At 42.7% G+C, this 18,594-nt stretch overlaps 1 protein-coding gene across 1 annotated transcript in view; it reads right to left on the reverse strand.

Moving 5' to 3' along the window:
- Nucleotides 1-18,594, reverse strand: part of Asph (aspartate beta-hydroxylase) — a 210,404-nt gene that overhangs the window by 56,798 nt on the left and 135,012 nt on the right. Inside the window, exons 14-16 of the mRNA XM_051160059.1 lie at nt 14,529-14,615; nt 8,474-8,624; nt 6,397-6,533 (exon numbers count right to left, since the gene is read on the reverse strand). Of these exons, the coding sequence (XP_051016016.1) occupies nt 6,397-6,533; nt 8,474-8,624; nt 14,529-14,615 (375 nt within the window). The remainder of the gene's footprint in view (nt 1-6,396; nt 6,534-8,473; nt 8,625-14,528; nt 14,616-18,594) is intronic.

Below are 18,594 nucleotides of genomic sequence, written 5' to 3' on the forward strand. Positions count from 1 at the left end.
GGCATCGCTCAGGGGGTCTTGAGGAGGAGGGGGAGGAACAATTGGAGGGGACAAGGACATCACAGGAACAAGGCCCATGGAATCAACTGACCAGCACTCAAATGGGAGCCTGTAAGGATCCTATCAAGGTCCACTGCTTATTTGTTATGGTTGTGTAGCTCAGTGCTCTTGTGGGCTTCCCAACAGTGGGAGCAGGGGCTGTCTCTGACTCTTTTGTATAACATCGGTACCTTTTTCCTCTTACTGGGATGCATCATCCTGCCTTGATGTGAGAATAGGTGCCTAGTCTTATTGTAGTTTGTTATGCTGTACTTGGTTGATGTCCCTTAAAGGCCTGCACTTTTCTGAGGGGAGAAGTTGGGTGGGTCCTAGGAGAAGGAAAGGTAGGAGGGAGAGACTGAGGGGAGGGGAGGGAGGAGAAAGTGCAATCAGATGTAATATATATGAGAAAAATAAACGTAAAAGAATAAATATACGCTAAACATATAATAAATAAAACCTTCTGATATATAATTTACTTGGCAGAAAGACCTGTAATTCTAAATTAGCTGAGGCTTTAGGCAATTTCTTTACCTAAAGTAAGCCTTTCAATGATGTCCAGTTTTCTCAACTTTCTAAAGCATGTATAAATAGTGTTCTTTAAAACAATCTCTCGGGGGCTGAAGAGATGGCTCAGTGGTTAAGAGCACTGCCTGCTCTTTGTAAAGGACCCGGGGTTCAATTCCTAGCACCCACATGGCAGCTCACAGCTGTCTGTAACTCCAAGATCTGACACCCTCACACTAACACACATAAATTAAAATTAAATTAAAAAAACAATCTCTCCTGTTTGCCATTCCTGGAGCTGGCCTTGGGAAGCGGCACTGCATCAGTAATCTGTCTCAGTGCTAAAACAGTGACTCAGAAAGTGTGGCAAGATAAACACAGCACTGCTGCTGGGCAATCAGGATTGTGTGATCAAAAGTAAACTATGTCCCAGAAAGAGGTGACAACATGTTGCAGGGGAGTGGTTAGGAAGGTGAAGGTGGGTGTGGGAGGAGTTGGGAGAAAATATGATCAAAATACATTGTATGACATTTTCAAAGAATTTTTTATGTAAACTAGCCTGAAGCCAGTTGTGGTAGGACAAGCCTGTAATCCTAGAACTTGTGGGAAATTGGGTACAGGAAGGGCACAAGTTCAAGGTCAGCCTCAGCCAGGAAGCAAGCTTGAAGCTAGCAAGCTTGAAGCTAGCCTGAGCTAGAAGCCCTATCTAAAATACTCAAAAACAAAACAAAAAATATTTGGCACATTTTTCTCCAACTTCCTGATGTGACTCATTATTTCAAAGGAAAAGTCTAAGTAATTCATTACAGATGAGAACGTATGTACTAACAGCATAGATCAGTGTTACAGGAGAGGTTAAAGCACAGGCAAGTAAATTAGAATATTTTTATTATAATTCACAAGTGAATTTCACAGAGGAAAAAAATTAAAACATTTAAAAAAGACAAAATTTAAAGTTCTAATAGGCAGGCATTTATTTCAAAAGTTCTCTGTCTAAAGCAGGTCTTGTGACTGTAAACGGCAAAGGGAACCAAGTGTTCTGTCTCGGGAGGGTTCTTTTACCTAGATGGCTACAGTGGATAATAAAAGATGGATACAAGAATAGAAGGTAAGTTATTTTTGGTCTTATTTAGAAAGAAAACAAGGTTGGACTCAGGGACGTCTCTCCTTTATCTTTCATTCTTAGATTTGGAGATAGGAGATGAAAAGAAAGAAAGGGGAAATATAGAAATATATAGGGATGATAGGACAAAAAGTAGATTGGTGAATCTACTCCTCAACTTAATGCCTTAATTGATACTCACAGTTTATTTTTAATTCACTGGTATAGAGTTTTGTATACAGATGCAAAATAAGTTTAATTTTAGACACATTGGCATAGAACTCAAATTTAAGATTATTCTTCATACACATTATATTTATTTCTACTCTAATAAGAGGTATTGTACCCATACAACTGAATTATAATACAAGGTTTACTTTCAATACTTTGAAAGCGCTATTGCAGGCTGTTTAGGATAAGTAAGTTATACAAGCTCATTGTTAGTTGATCAAATCATGGTCATATCAATTACTAGTCTATTTTTATCACAAGAATATACATTCTAGGTGAAACAAATAGATATGAGTCTATAGAAAGATAAGGTAAAATAGTTAGATAAGGTCTTCAAAAACCTCAGAAACACACAGAATATGGCATTTAAAGATATTTCTATTATTTCAAAGATACATTTACAATAAGACAGTTTAACTCCTGGCAACACCCAGCCTACCTCAAAGAAGATGATGAGCATCAAAGCACCGCCTTATGGAGATGGCTTCAAATGTGGCAAAACAGCCACTGGGCAAAATGTCCTCATTTCTACCACAGACAAAAGTATGCCTAAAAAAGGGCAAGCTTGGGTGCAGGCAGAGTTGATGGCCAAACTCTGCCAAGACAGGGTAAGCAAGTCTTCAATAGTTCCTGCCTCACAAATATGTCTATCAGATATTCAGGGCCAGAAGGCTGAAGATGATGCTCCAATGTTATAGAGAGGTTTGGGCCACTGTTCAGGCAGCAAACTATCTCTGTAATCTTCTCATTTTGGAAGCTGCTAACCTACACTTCCTATATACTTAGGTAATTAATTTTATTCCTTTTCAAGTCTCTGATGGAGTTGAAGACCAGATAGTTTAGTTTTACAATTAAGCTTAGTTATTTATGAGTTAAGATGTTTTTAGGTCTAGATAGATATTTTAAGTTGATAATGATGAAATATGATAGATATTGACTTACACTCACAATTTTAGACTCACCAAGATAAGAAAGATGTTTTCTTCAAGGCTGTCAAATACAAATAGCCAAAACACTATGAATGTAACATTTAAATAATTCCTGATTATGTCATGGTTCTTCTTGCTGTAGGTAGTTTATTATATATATGTGTAATAATATAAATGTATATGTAAAAAATATTTAATGAAAAAATTGTTAAAAAAAAAAAAATAATAGAGGGTAGGCCAGGCATAGTGGCGCGCTTGGGATGCAAAGGCCGGAAGAGCTTCGTGATTCTGAGGTCAGCCTGATCTACAGAGAGAGTCCAGGACAGCCAAGGCTACACAGAGAAGCCTTGTTTCTGTCCCCAACTCCAACCCCCCCCCAAAAAAAAAAACTAAAAAAAAAAAGTTTAATGTTCTTTCACTTTTTAAATTTTTTTTTTTGTTTTGTAAAAACAAACAACAACAAACACCACCAACTAAACGGAACCTGTTCTAAATTGTGTATTACTGTGAAGAGCATGAGGAAATGTTAAAATATGCTCTATCTTGCCTGGGATGCAGGTCACTGATTTTTCTGCATGTCCATATTATATATACTACCTGACTTTGTTCTCAGTATCTGTGTCTATCACCAAACCACTGCTGCTACCATCACAGTGCTTCCAATAGCCCTCATCTCACTTAATAATGGCTCAACGCACCACTGTAGGGTACCACACATGCACTGTTAAGTGCTATCTTCATCTGTAGGCATCCACTCTGGGTCTTAGAAGGGGTTCACACGGACGGAAGGATATCACCAAACTACAAGCAGCACTTCCCACTGATGCCACTGAAATAGTAACATTTTAGTGAGCAAGAAAGGATTTTTTGCCAGTTCAGTAAAATTTGAAAAGCATTCTAAATGCCTTATTTGAACTGACAGTCTTATTTGGAGGGTGTGTACTTTTTATAAAGTATGTCCCATATATAAATAGACAACACTTAAATCTATAAACAACTACAAATGTTTGATGGGACACTTTGGCCTGGAAGGGTACACCGGATATTTAGAGAACACTGCAGTAGGAAACACAGCTGGAGCTGAGAGCTATGATGATGACGTGGTGCTTGGGGCAGATGAAGGTCAGAGGAGCCTGCAGAGGGATCTGGGTCCGGGTGAGCAAAAGGTGGTCAGCGTCTGGGTGAAAGAGCTGGGAAGTGGAGCTACTTGGAAAACAAAATGAACAAGTGTGACTTGGCCCCAGACTCTAAACTCCATGATGACACACACTCTGTGTCACTTCAGTGAGCTCAGGTTCTAAGCTGGTGTTTGAGTGTGTGTGTGTGTGTGTGTGTGTGTGTGTGTGTGTGCATTTAATAAACGTGGGTGGGTTGTGGGATCCATCTGTGTGGGGCAGCAAGGAATTTGTGATGATGGTGGGTTGGGATCCGAAGCTGGTGGCAGTGTCACTGTCCTGGACAGAAGATGTGGGAGGAGCCTCCAAAAACTACAGCTGTGAGCACTCTCTACCTAACCACTGTAAAGCTGCTCTCTGGGCTGAAAAACAAAAGCAGGAATAAACAAAACAAACAAACAAGCAAAAACCTAGAAATAGGATCTCATAATGGTTTTCATAAATGTACTAAAAAAAAAAATCAATGTAAAGAAAAATATGCAGCCTGGTATTATTTTCTGAAATAAACTTGGAAAAGGAGATAAACACACCAGCCCAAACTTTGGTTGAGGAAAGAGTGTCCATTAGCCGCAGCTCCTGAGCTTAGATGGAAGGAGGAGGAGGTGGCGGAGGAGGAGGAAGAGGAGCACCACACATTACCTTCAATGTGTTAATGCTTCTTTTCAAAGAAACTGACGAGTTGTGTGAGAGGGCAATATTTGGAGCTTAGAATGCTCAACCAGGTGCGAATGTGGTCTCAGGTGCACAAACAACATATTTTGAGGTTTCAAGGTGAAGAAAAGGGCTTCACATTTCTGAGACTCAGTGTCAGGTAGAAGAGATGAGTGTGTGCCAGGAAGGTTTTTAGAAGGTGAGAGGAGAAATGCAGTTAGATTGCCAGCTGAGAGCTTGCTGTGACCTTGTGACCTCACACATGCTTGGTTCCCAGCCTGTACTTCACTGGGCTCTTCAGATTGAAATGGGGGGTGGGGGAGATTCATGGGGAGTTAGAGAAGGAAGGAAAAGAGAGAGATGGGAAACAGTAAAGATTCTTACAGGGAGAAGAAAGAAGGGGGTGTGAGAAGGGAGGGACTTACCGATAGGAAGGCTCACTATACTTCCATTTTGTATTTCTAATGATTTTTAAAAAAAATTTATATCCACATGATCTTGAATCACTAAGACAAGATGTTTCTCTTAACCAAACTCTGGAGGGCAGGGGCCACTGGGCATGCTAGCAGACACCACGTCCCACATGGAATTATCTCGTGGCTTGGTGCAGGTCTTTTCTAGATGACATACATTTGCCATGCTGTCGTCTCAGTCCACCCGTGCAGGGAGTACTGGTGCCATAGAAAGCCAGGGCCCAACTTTCTCTCTCCCAAAAACAAGAAAAATGATGGCAAGGGCAGAGAGACAATAGCCTCAAAATTCAATGATTTTTTTCAGTTAGGCACCAGGGGCGATAGGAGCAGGCACTGCGGAATGGACCCAGTCTGTGAGGGGGACAGTGCTGTTGACAAGGCAGAAGAGACCCTTCTGTCACACAGTTTGCTCCCTGAAGTAGCACTTAACTGTAACGGCAGCAGCTTGGAAACCACTGATCCAGAGGCCCAAGTTATAGAAAAACAAGGATGCGCACCCATCTTTGTTTTACAGAGATGTTAGTTTTCTCCTGCTTCAAACTTCTTTCGACATCCTGTCTGCTTTATACAAATAAATTCCCTTGTTGCCCAAAGGAAGCAGTTTTCTAGGCTTTAGAGTTACTTGTGACTTAGTGGTTCTCTATTAAAACATCCCCTGTAATGTAGAAGTCCTTTCAAAGCCATCCTGGCCTGAGGATGGGAACAGCAATGCCCATCTGAAAACAGTATAATCTACTTCTTTTGCAAAACCGGGAAAGATTATATTTCTTACATTTATTAACTCCTACCACAAAGAAAACCCTCAGAAATTTGACTATAGATTGATTAAAAAAAAAAAAAAAATGAAGCTTAAATAGCAGTTAACTAAAATTTAAATTGTTTAAGATACAGGGGTGAATATGGTCAGTGTGTGTGTGTGTGTGTGTGTGTGTGTGTGTGTGTGTGTACTTGAATGGACTTTATAGGACCTATCACTCTGGGTAGTGGCGGCATGTCAATACAGAAAACAAAATAAGAAACATTGGCCATGGCAGCACTTGAAAGGCAGCAGGATTGCTGTGAGTTTGAGGCCAGTCTGTACTAGGTGTGACATTCTGGCTCCAGGAGGGCGGCTTGAAGGAAAGAAAGACCAATGGGGAAACCAAGCCCAGAATATATTAGCTAGAACATGATGTTTCACTGAAGATAAAGAGAACAAGATACAATACATATTCCATGCGGGTTTTCAATCAGCGCTTGAACGTACTGTCCAGACAATACAGCATGGCTCATCGGAGAGCAGTGCTTACCTCTTCGTAAACCTTCTTGGCACTGTCATTGTCTCCCATCAGGAGGTATCCTACGCCAAGGTCGTTCTTTAAGGTGGTATCACTAGGGAAAAGCTGAACTAGTCTCTGGAGGGTAAGGAGAGAACCTCTCATGTGACCTATGTTGGAAAAATGATGAAGAGGAATAAGAAAAAACATTATGAGCTCCTTTGTACTGAGAATATAAACCATGAGAGAGGGCTTAACAGAGCCTGAAAAATACCTAACATATGACTTCATCTATAAATGGATTATTAAGTCCAGAGCAGCATAGCTATAATGTTATCCATAACTGCTATCTGTAGACACTAAGTACAATACCCACCATAAAAACTGTAAAGACGTGCTTATTTTCTGAGTCGATTCACAGTTAACATTTTTATCTTCAATTCCTTCTTCAGAAAATACCAGTTACCGATTCCTTAGAAAAATATTCTGCTGAAACCATTTTGCCTCATTAGCTTTAAATTTTTAGACAGAGTGTAGATAGTAAAACTCTGGCTTAGGGCTGAGAAGTCAGTATAAAATTGGCACCGAGGGACTGAGATGCCTCTCCAACAGAGCTAACTTGTCTCTAGCTGGTCTGGCTGAGCTGCAGAGGGGACATTCCCCAGTGCTATGGGAGCCTCTGGTGGATGGCAGGCAATGCTGCACCGCTTGGCTCAGGAAACCCTAGCTGCTGTTTACTTGGAGGCTTTGGATGGAATCAAGTCTGGGCTCACTGTCACTGCTCTGTCACAACGAAAAACAAAACAAAAACAAATCAAAACAAAAAACCCAAACAAACAGCAAATGATCAAAAAAAGGGGGGGTGGGGGGCAAGTAAGTAGTGTTTGTGAAAAACTATCATACAGGGATTAGCCGCCTGCAGAAAGATATTAGGAAGCAGGAACAGGTTCAGTCAGAGGACAACGCAGCTGCCGCTCAGCTCACAGAAGAGAATCTGGCCCGTGCTCTCCATGGCCTGTGCCCCAGTGTGCAGTAATGCTATTCCAAGCAGAACTTGGCTTGCCCAAGCAGTCCTTTCCTCTTACAAGTCAGTACACAGGACAATGGTGGCATCGTCGGTGCAGACAGAAGTATCCGCTGCAGACACTTGATGCTTTTCCCTTCCACACGGCGTCCTGGCCCCCTGTCCTTCATCTCCCTGCAACGTGAGGATCTCTGTCTAGTTGCCTCAGAGCCTCCTCGTGCAACCTTGCCTCATCCTCACTTCAGCATAAGAGACTATGCTAAAAGCTGAAGAAATTCTATGAAAGATGAGACATCTTCACAAGGTACCTTGATCTAAGGCCGGGAGACAAGAGAATCTCTTGATATAAAAACTTAAGAGAGAACCAGAGAAAATACATAATTCGAAGTTGAATATCATTTTAACAAATTACAAAGAAAATCAAAATTAATGCAAAACTCCACAATGATTTTGTATGGGGTGTGTGTGTGTGTGTGTGTGTGTGTGTGTGTGTGTGTGTGTGTGTGTGTGTGTGTGCAAACAGAGGCTAGAGTACAACCTCAGGTGTCTTTCCTCAGGAGCTGTCAGCTTTGTATACATGTCTGAGAAAAGCTCAATCGCTGGCAAGCTGGCCAGCCTTGCAAGCATGAAGACCTGAGAGTAACGCCCAGAATCCAAGCACAAAGGCCACACATGGTAGTGCAGGTTTGTAATCCCGATGCTTGGGAGGCAGAGACAGGCAGAGCCTTGGGACCAGTCTAAGTTATGTGAAGCACTCCAGGCCAGTGAAGAGCCTGTCTTTAAAAAAAATATGGAAGAATGGCACGTAGGTTTTCCAGTGGCCTGGACACTTATAGATACTTGCATTCGTGTGTGTCTAGACAGACAGATGCACCCACACCAGCCGCCCTTGCCTCCCTGCATGTACACAATTACTGAGGTTAGGATTGGGTAAATGTGGAAAAGGCCTGTTTAAGACAGATGAGTTACCAGAAGCCAACAGCCAGGCCTCTTCCTAGGCACCTCGCCTCTGAGAAGGTACCATGCCGCTGCCACTGAAGGCGGACAAGTCCCACCTCTCGTCAGGCTAGCACTTCTGCCACTCACCTAGAAACTGCTGTCTTTCTGACCGTCGCTTCAAGCTCAGCTTCACCAGGTCTGTGGGGGCGTCAGGCAGGTTGGCGGCCTCCTGGTAGCTCTCGATGGCCCTGCGCAGCACCTCATTGCTCCGCCTCTTCTCTGCCAAGTCATCTTCACACTAGAGGAAGCCCCCAGACAGATCAATGCTCCATAACCTCTATGCTTGTCATTTCCCCCAGAGAGCCATAGCAGTTAACGTTTAGACAGGCTTTGCAAAGAGACCACTGCTCTTTCCTTTACCAAAGGAAACAAACAAAAGAAAGCAGGACATCAGCTGGAAGTTTCAACAACAGGAAGAAAAGTTTGCTACTAAGCTGCAGATGAGAAAGAAGACAGTAAGATCAAGCCAGTACTGTGTAGGGCCGACGGGGATGGACATAATAATATATGAGGACTTTTATGCAGACAGAACTCTAGTCCCCAGTCTGTTCTTCAATTTGTGTGCTCTGTGGCTCATACATGTCACTCATTCATTTATTCATTTACAAATTCATTCATGCATTCATTCATTTAGCAGCCCTTTTCAGGGGTCACACACTGTTTTCTATGTATGTGTCCCACTAAGTGAACAAATTGGGTTGCGATCATTTTCCTTTGATTTAGGAAAGAATAAAATGACAAAGACAAACAAAGGTGCTGTGCGTAGAAGTAGCCGACTGGTGCATCATGAATGCAGAATAGGAACATTACTGCTTTAATCAGGACAGTTGAGGGAGTCTAAAAGAGGGAACAGACTGTGAGGATGGGGGGGAGGGGCTGGAAGATCTCGGAAGGCAGAGCAAAAAGCAAGGGCTGTGGCTTTTTAACACGATGAGGAACAAAGGAAAAGCTGTAACCGTGGAGAGGAGGAGAGAGGTGATGCTGCCTGCCATCGGGCGATTCATGTCTGCCAAACTATTGAGGAGAACTGTTCAGAAAGGAGAAAGATAGTGGTTTATCACATACCTAGTGTCCGGAAGGGTTCCAAGGGGTTGTGTTAGCAACAGGAACTGAGAACAGGATGAGAGATGGGCAGAAGTAGGGAAGCCAGGCAAGATGCCAGGCACGGGACACAAGTTGCTTGGGTTAATGCAGCTGTGATGAGTGGTAGGAAGAGATGGGATTACAGATCCAACTTGAAGGTCAGGGCCAAGAGGTCTACGGATGCTGTGAGTGAAGTATAAGAGACAAAAAGAGAGAGGGGATGGATTTGGGGTTTGGGGTGACTTGAGATGTCATTCCCTGAGAATGGGAAGATAGGACAGAGGCAGGCCTTGGGGAAGCATGGGATCGGGGGTTCAGGTTTTGGTACAGTAAGCCAAATGCCAAGTGGGGGTCAACACTCAGAGGGTGCATTTCTGGGTGAGGAGTTGGGGAGAAGTTGGCATTAAGGACACATACATGGGCGTTGTCGAGGATGGATGTAGTATTTAAAGTTGGCACACTAGCAGAGTCATGAGTGTAGACTTAGAAACGTTCCAAAGATTAAATCCTACAATTATCCAATGTCTCAAGATCATTAGAGGTTTTGGGAGATGCATTTTTTTTTCCCCATGAGAAAATGGGATAAAGCATGAGTCACACAGGAGGAACAGGACAACGTGGGGATGCCCCAGAGGCAAGCTGAAATACAAAGGTTTTAAGAGGAAGAGAAGTGCGCTCTAAGTGGTCACCAAATTGGACAAGAGGAGGACCGAGAAGAGACTGGAATGGACTTGTGGGGCCTCAGTGGCCCTGGCGTCATTGTTTCCATGGGACTTTGGAAGATGGGGATCAGAATGGGGCAGTGGCAAGAGGGCATGGGAAGGATGCAGGAGGGCTAGCTTTAACAGGAATCCCGGCCCCCTTCAAAAAAAGTGTCTACAGGGAGAGGGGGATGAGAGGCCAGGGAGAAGCCTTATGGATGAGATACTGCATCATCTTTCTCAGTAGGTGCAAACGACCCAACAGAAGGGGTTTCCTGATGGCAAAAGAGAGGGCACAAACCCAAGGAAGTCTTCCCATAGCTGACAAGGGAAAGGGACAGCCAGTCGGGGCCTGCCAGTGGACAGACGCAAGGTACCAGGTCCAACTCTGTGACAGTGTGGAGTCTGGAAACATCTAGCTTCCTCATAAAATACCCAAAATTCATAACTTGAAGTTGAGACTTGGGAATAAAATACCATAGACAGGAACATAGCGGGGATGCATAAGATGGTCCTCATCAGGTTTTACAGACTTTGACTTAAAGGTCAGCACTCAAGGGAAAAAAAAAAAAAATGAGAGCAGTTTGATGCTGAAAATAGTACATCCAATCTTTAATCAGAATATGTAAATGTAATTACTACTTAGTGTCAACTGTGTGCTGGGCTAATATATAACGTCTGAGGACTTTGGTTAAGAAAATCCTCTTATCTCCTCCCTCAGTTGACAAACAATTTGGAAAAACCAACCAACCAACCAAACAAACAAACAAAAAACTCAACACCAGATGATAAAGACATTTGTGAGAAAGCCCTTCTCAGAAAACAGCACATCAATAAAATAATATGTTAATATGCATCGGTTAGGATCAGGTTCCCTGGAGACAAGACCTCAATGGAAGCAGTGGATAGACGTGGACTCATAAAGAAGAAAAATTTGTAATAGCAATTCATCCTTGCTCGACAGAAATACACATCAGACCATTCAGTGGACTTTTCAATCCACAGTAGGCTCAACCCAGCAGATTCAGCTCCTGGGGCAGGAAGTCCCATATCAGTGATCCATCCTGGTCACACATCCTTCCACTGGCTAGTCATAGCCAGCGTTTCTGATAAACCATCAGCTGATTTTTGAGTTTGGCTACAGAGAGTTAACGTGCAAGACCATGAATATTGATGGATGACTGAACAGAAGCAGTGTCCCTGAGTCAAGCGAGTGCTACGGAGACCACCAAATGAACCGACTCTGTCTGGTGTCTGCAGAGCTTCCCAATGGGATGGAGAGTTCTGCAAGGCTAGTGGAAGGGCAAATGCTGACCTCTAGCAACCTTAAAGAGACAGGCATGGAAAAGAGAAAGACATACAATCCATGTACCCATCCCTTCTCAAGGCCCTGCATCCTTCATTTTAGGCAAACATAAATATCAAACTGACATAAAATTCTTAGGAACACAGATCAATGATGCTAACAACATTTGTGTGGAAACTGGATACATGCACATGATTTTTAACAGATTTATGTCCATACGTCACACAAGCCAGGCTGAGAATCAGCTTTTGCCACAGGACATTTCTGTCACATAGCCTTCTGTGGATGAACTAATTCACTCAAACTTCCTAGGGAAAGTGTCACTTTGTAATTCAGAGCCACTAATGGCTTGTGAAAGATAATCTAGTGAGTTCAGTTTATAATTTAAGATTGTTGCATTCACTGTTTAGGTAACTTGCTCAAAACTGATTTTCACAAAGATGCAATAATAATGATGTAATCAGTGGTATTTAAGCATATAGGCATTTGATTGGCTTGGTGTTGACTCTTGAGGCTCTGTTGAGATACTGCAAAGAAATTGGTTAATTTGCTAGCTGAGAGTGAAAAAAGTCACAGTTTGGTCCTCCTTACAAAATCTGCCTATTTTTATTTTTAAAACTCCTATAAAGTTTCCCATAAATTACTCTATTAAAATTTAATTTACCATGCTTAACTTTTGTTTTATGCCACATTAGTGTTAATATCAGTAACATCTGTAGCATAATAGCTTAAAGATTCAAAATTACTGCCTGAGGCCCACATCTTCAATTCCTCCTGCGAAAGAAGAGTGCACACTTGGAGAACACCACATTCTGGAGGCTCCAGTGACCATGATTAAAATCACATACTTGGAAAGTACAAAACATTTTTGTCATAGTTAATATTTGCACAGCCATATTCTCTCCTGCTAATGTGCTTTCTGTAATCAAAGAATTTGATACTGGTGACAAAGTTCACCACTTCTATTAACGTTCTCGATCTTTTGGTAGCATTCTCTGTCAATAGCAATGTAGTTCCAAAGGTAGAGGATTATGGCCCAATTACTTTATACCAAAACCACACAGCTGTTATGCACTAAACCTGGTCATAGCAAGCACAATGGGAAATTATTTGCATTAATTGTCTTACAAACTTGATTTGCACAAATTTAATTAATGAAAATTGAATTAATCACTGTCTAATGGGATGGAAAGAATCTGAGCATCCCACCTTCCGTCCAGAGAAAGACACACTTCCCAGTAGATGTGTGTTCTTACTGGTGAGGGCCACACGCAAGGGGATACCGTCTGCTGCTCCTTGCTAACTCTGTAGCGCTCTACCCATCATTCCCAGCGTTACTGGTCATCTCCTTCTCCCCGGGGAAAACTGCGGGAGCCTTCCTCCATGACAGTTTGGTTCACCAGCTCTAGCTTTACTCTTGAGTTCCAAATTCCATACACCCTGTGCTCTCCTCTTTCTGTTCAGCTTTCTGATGCCAAGATATTTGCCCTGAATCCTGGCCTTTATCTGTTCCCTCTACTTGGACAGCTCCTTCCACAACCCTGACTTGCCTCAGCTACTGTTTCCTCCCAGGAAAGTGCTGTCTTCCCCTCATATCAGCTGCAACCAAAACCCTTAATAAGTGGACCCTTAGAACCCCACTGCCTCCTCCTTTTGCTTACAGCAGGCATTGTTAGGTAATATGATCTAACATTTATTTTCAATACCTTGTAAGAGTCAATAGCATGTTCGTTTATAAAAACTTCCAACGGTTTACTCAAATATTGCCCTCCTGCTGACCGTTTCTCACCAGGTTGACCCCCTCAACATACCCCGTGTCTGTTCCCTGTTTCTTTTTATTCTCCTGCGGTGACCACTTGCAAGCCTATGCATGGTACTTCCTTGTCTTATGCAATCTCTTTCCTTCTCAATGGAGCTTTGTGAGTACATATTTGCTGATGGACCTATCTCCAATACTCAGCAGAGCCTGGCACACAATGGGCTCTCACTACATACCTTTAGAGTAAGTAGTCCTCAGGTCTTTCTTGCGCTAAATTGTAAAGATTTTTAAGTTGTCTGTATATTATAATAGTTGGCACTTCAAAAAGTTCTAGGGCTTGCTATCTCAGAGAGGGAAACAGAGCAAACAAGCCTTTATACGCAGACCACGCAGCCCAGAGCCTGGCCTCCTCTTTCCAGCTCTATCACATAGGAGGTGACATCGGTTGCCTTAGTCACCACAGGGCCAGATGCTCAGCAACTAGGAGCTACTCCTGTGGCACCAGGCTTGCCAGTATTGTTCAAATCAGGCAGCCCTGGACTCACCACTCTCACTTTTCTCATGGAAAGTCCCCTTCCTTCCGGGTCTGCCTTCTGTTCCCACCATCTTTCCCGTGGTGGTGCACAGGGACCAACTTTCTACCTTTAAGTCAGGGATACAGTCAACTGTTTTACATTGAGCCGTTTCTGTGTCTTCCTTTTGTGACCTGATCTGACTAGCAAGCAAATGCACAGCAGACCTCCCCAGCTCAGGTGGGGTTGTAGTGATGTGGGTGAGTGTGCTGAGCCTTATGACAGGAGTTAGAACATGGCAAAGCCCAGAAGAGGGGATGATGAGGAAAGAAATGAGGAGGAGGGGGCTGGCAAGAAATGCTTCTAGTAAAAGAAACTGTCAAGAAACCAAGTGCCAACTGTGTCACGTTTTTTGAAAGGTCTCTCAAAGGCAGATTTACACTCAGGTCACACAATGAAGTCCAAAAGCTCGGAAGAGGCTGAAATCGAAACCATGAGAAAATTCAAACTGAAGGGAGGTAAGGGTGGCATAAGGCCAATGGCAAAGGTGGCCTCCTTCTTTATATTCTTTGCAAGTTATCTGGAAGTTACTGGACTCGGTAGCATGCAGTATTGAAAAAAACACTGCCTTAATTAAAATGGTATTTCCCCCGTGGGTGTATGCATGTGCTTGGGAAACTGACTAGCTAGAATTTATAAGAGGAGCAGATAAGAAAAAGGAAACACAAGAGAGTGAAAAATCTGATTACACAGAACATATGAAGTCCTGGGCCCAGGGTACCTGCGCTTTGCCGTATCTCGCGCGTGGGCTCTGAGGATACTTTCGAACCAATTCTTCAAACGCATTCACTGCTTCCTCGATTTTACCCTGTAAGAGAGGCACAACTGTATAAACACACCACCACCGCGAAACGATATTTAGTTTTGTTACTTAATAGTCACCAAATGAATCAGGGAGAATTTTTTAGAATTCTTTCTTGAATGCTAAACAGAGTTGTCTAGTTAAAACAAACACAAACAAACAAGCTGCGTTAAGTAACAAACATTAAGAGCATAATAAGCACTGTCTCTTAGTTTTTAAAATGATGTGTGCTGAAAAAGACGAAAACTAAATTTTGTTGACGATAACGATGTTTTTCCCCCTCAATCTATGGGGTCCCCACATGTTTTCTTAACGAAGCTATTTAAGTCATATGTGGGGGCCAAGGCCACTGGCAGTAGGGTGCCTTGGGCCTGTCAGAGGCAATGAGGTATCGCCAGAGCTTTGTCGCATCTGAAAAGGAAGGAAGAATAAACAAGGAAGCCATGAGGGCCGCTTGGCCATGGCACCGGTCTCTGGTGAAAGTCGGAGTGGATGTGGCTCCTCTGGCTGCGTGGAACACGGCTGGCTGTCTCTGTGGCACACATGAGCTCTTAAGCGCATCCTTCTCTATAGTTCTTTAAGAATAAATACCATCCGTTTCCTATTGGGGAGGGGGTGTAACAAATTGTAACCAATTTCATGGCTGGAGAACATCATGAAATTGGTTTCATGATGTTGGAACCAAGGCATCAGAAAGGCTCCAGGGGAGACTCAGTTCATGCCAAGCTAGCTCCCGATGCTGTGAGCATCCCTTGGCCCATGGATGCTTTAATCTCTCCTCTGTCCTCACATTATCTTCTTTTGCATCTGCTTGTCTTCCCTTCTGTCTGGACCAAATCTCTCTTTACCTTGATGGAAATGACACATTTGAGCTCTTTCCAGATAGTCCATGAAAACCACACCTAGAAGGACGCATTTTAAAAAAGATGTTTCCAAGGCAACAACCAGGAAACAGGGAGGCCATTTTTCAGTTTACCAGTGTCAGGGGCTACACTTAGGGATGAAATGGAGACTGCAGTACAATGCCTTCATGTAGATCCTTAAGGAGATCACATTTGAAGGACCTTTGCTCCAACTAATGAAACCTTGGTTTGAATTTGCCTGTTGTTTGGTGGACCCTCTTCCACTTATTTCATATCCAACATTAATATCCCCAGCCACTCTTGTGGCCACTGTGCTAAGTGTACCACTAACAGACTAAAAATACAGGAGCACCAAGATTCAGGACAAAATTTGCAGCATATTGTTCTTCTCTGGCAAAAGTAGCAATGTCCTTTGCCTCGGGTATCCTTTGGATCACCTCAAGTCACGGGTTGTGCGGCTTCCATAGCAAATCGCTGTAGCTGCTCACACACGGATGGACTGCGACGATGCTATGTCTGCTTTTAGTCAGCTTCTTCCCCTCAAGATCTTTCCTGGCTATTAATACTGCTACTCAATACAGTCTGATTTGAAGTATTTATCATGAATTGCCTAAAAATGATCCGTTCCTCAACGTAGCATGCTTATGTATAGACAGTTCACTGCAGAGATGTGTACATGGGCCTCACTGTTTCGGTGTGAAGCCAGATGGACTGCAGAGCCCTTTGGAGTGGTGCAGGAAGGGTGGGGCACCAGGATCATTCACTAAGCACCCAGACCTATGGCAGAGCATTGCTCTATGGGCTTGGTGGAGACAGTCGTTAATGCTGAACAACATATTCTATCTAGTTGGCTTCAGTTCCTCTCATTCTGCCTGCAAGGAAGTGGAGGTGACTTCATTCACAGCATTTTTTTTAAAGCTTGTGGTGTGATAGTTTATGTGTTTGTCTTACTATGGCTTTGTTACATTTTCTTACTGCCCCGACTTCCTACCAAAACAAAACAAACAAACAAATAAATCACTACTACCACCACTATCAACAACAAAAACCAAGGAGGGTACCAACACTACCTCCTCCCTTTAAATTTTCCATGTATATTGCTACTATACAATAATTATGTTATAATACCACTTTAATAAGAAGTTCCACAAATAAACAAATAACATTTCATTAGGTTATATCAAGCCCTGTGTGTGTTGGGGGTGAGGACAAAGAAAAGTTTTTAAAAACATGTGTTATTTTTAAAAATTCAGTAGGCTAAGGTATTTGCCACCAAGCCTGACAATCCAAATTTGATGCTGAGAACCCACATGGCAGGAGAAAAATGCAAGCAAGTTGTCCTCAGATCTTCATAATGTGTACCTTTAGCATGGCCCCATGTACACACATGCACCCACACATATGCATATACACAAATTACATTTGTACACAGTACATCATGTACAAAGTACATACGTAAATGTACTTTTAAAACCTTAACATTTTGACTGCTCAAACGTAATCTGATTTTTAGACATTTTTGGATGAAAAAAACACGAAGTGCCTGCTTCCCTCCCACAGTGCAGAGTTAGGGTGTGGGACATAGGGGAGGCTGTACTAGCTGTCTGGGGCACCTTGCCTCGGTTCTCAACTGTTCTTATCTCTTGAGTGGTATCCTTTGGAAACACTAGCTATAAAAACAATCATAAACAAGACTTAATTATGTTGATGGTTATGTCATAACACGCCTCGCGAGCAGAAGTACATATGTGGCTGCTGTTCCTTCCTCTAATTTGTCCTGTCACAGGTTCACACTGCTCCTAGAGGAAAACACCATAATTTCTCCAAATGAGCAAGGCTGGAGAACACCCCGTAGACAGCACCAGCCCTTTAAGTCCCACTGACTTATGAACTCCCTGGTAACTCAGGCCACATTTATTATGCATTATATCCACAGAGCACTCCTCCTTTAAAGTCCTTTATGATGTCCTAGCCCAAAGGACACCCGTACCCACGGCCTCCTGCGTGTTTACATGCGTGGTCGAGAGCAGAGAATGTGAAGGAAACACACTGAGATGAGGAAAGCGTATCCTTGATTCATTTGGATTAAGAAATACAACCCTCGCCGGGCATGGTGGCGCATGCCTGTAATCCCAGCACTCAGGAGGCAGAGGCAGGTGGATCGCTGTGAATTCGAAGGCAGCCTGGTCTACAAAGAGAGTTCAGGACAGCCAGGGCTACATAGAGAAACCCTGTCTTGGAAAAAAAAAAAAAAGAAAGAAAGAAATGCAACTCTCCCAGCGCGTGCGCGCGCGCACACACACACACACACCCCAATAACAAAAACCCAGAAGTGGCTTTGCTTTAGGAAATGAAACAAGATAGATGCAGAAATTATTTATCTGACAAAACTCTGTCTAATGTTGGTCACAGAAGCCTTTCTCCTTCTGCCACGTCCAATGAACAGGGGAGAAGTGCAAACGTATTTCACTTCCGTTCCTAGCTTGCACAGTTTTCTTACTTCTGGTTCCTTGCTTCCATGCTTTTTTTTTTTTAACCTTTTTTTTTTTTTCTAGCTAATGGCTGCTCGATAGAAATACACACAACAGAAAAACTAACAATTGCTAAGATTGAATTTAAATACAATCAAAAAGACATTTCTAAGAAAAGCAAGCAGATAATTAAAGAGCCTAACTACAATATAATATTGTGGACTATATATTATTATTATATTACAGGGCTATGGCCAGGCTAAGGGAGATAAAGATTTCAATATAATGTCAGTTCATTGTTTTTAAAAAAAACTGGACCATGTAGTGAGAAAGGCCACAGGTGCCGGACAAGAGTTTTTTTGTGTCTGCACTAATGTGCTACATAATTAACTGGTGGTAGCAAGATGGCACTTGGCAGTGATAATACTTTTTCTTTTAATTTGAGTTTTACAAAAAGCAAGAGGGATTTAGGACTAATGCATGTCATTTTCATTTTTATAAATGAGGAAACTGAAGCCTACAGTGGCCAAGTGGTTACAGCATCCACGTAATTGGAACTAGATGGAGGTGGGCTGACACCAGGCGAGAGGTCCTGTGGTTGCTTCCCTTCTGTCCCATGTGATTCTGTTCACACAGAGGTGCCCAGGAAAG

The sequence above is a fragment of the Acomys russatus genome, chromosome 2 (assembly GCF_903995435.1).
Source record: "Acomys russatus chromosome 2, mAcoRus1.1, whole genome shotgun sequence".
Lineage (NCBI taxonomy): Eukaryota > Metazoa > Chordata > Mammalia > Rodentia > Muridae > Acomys > Acomys russatus.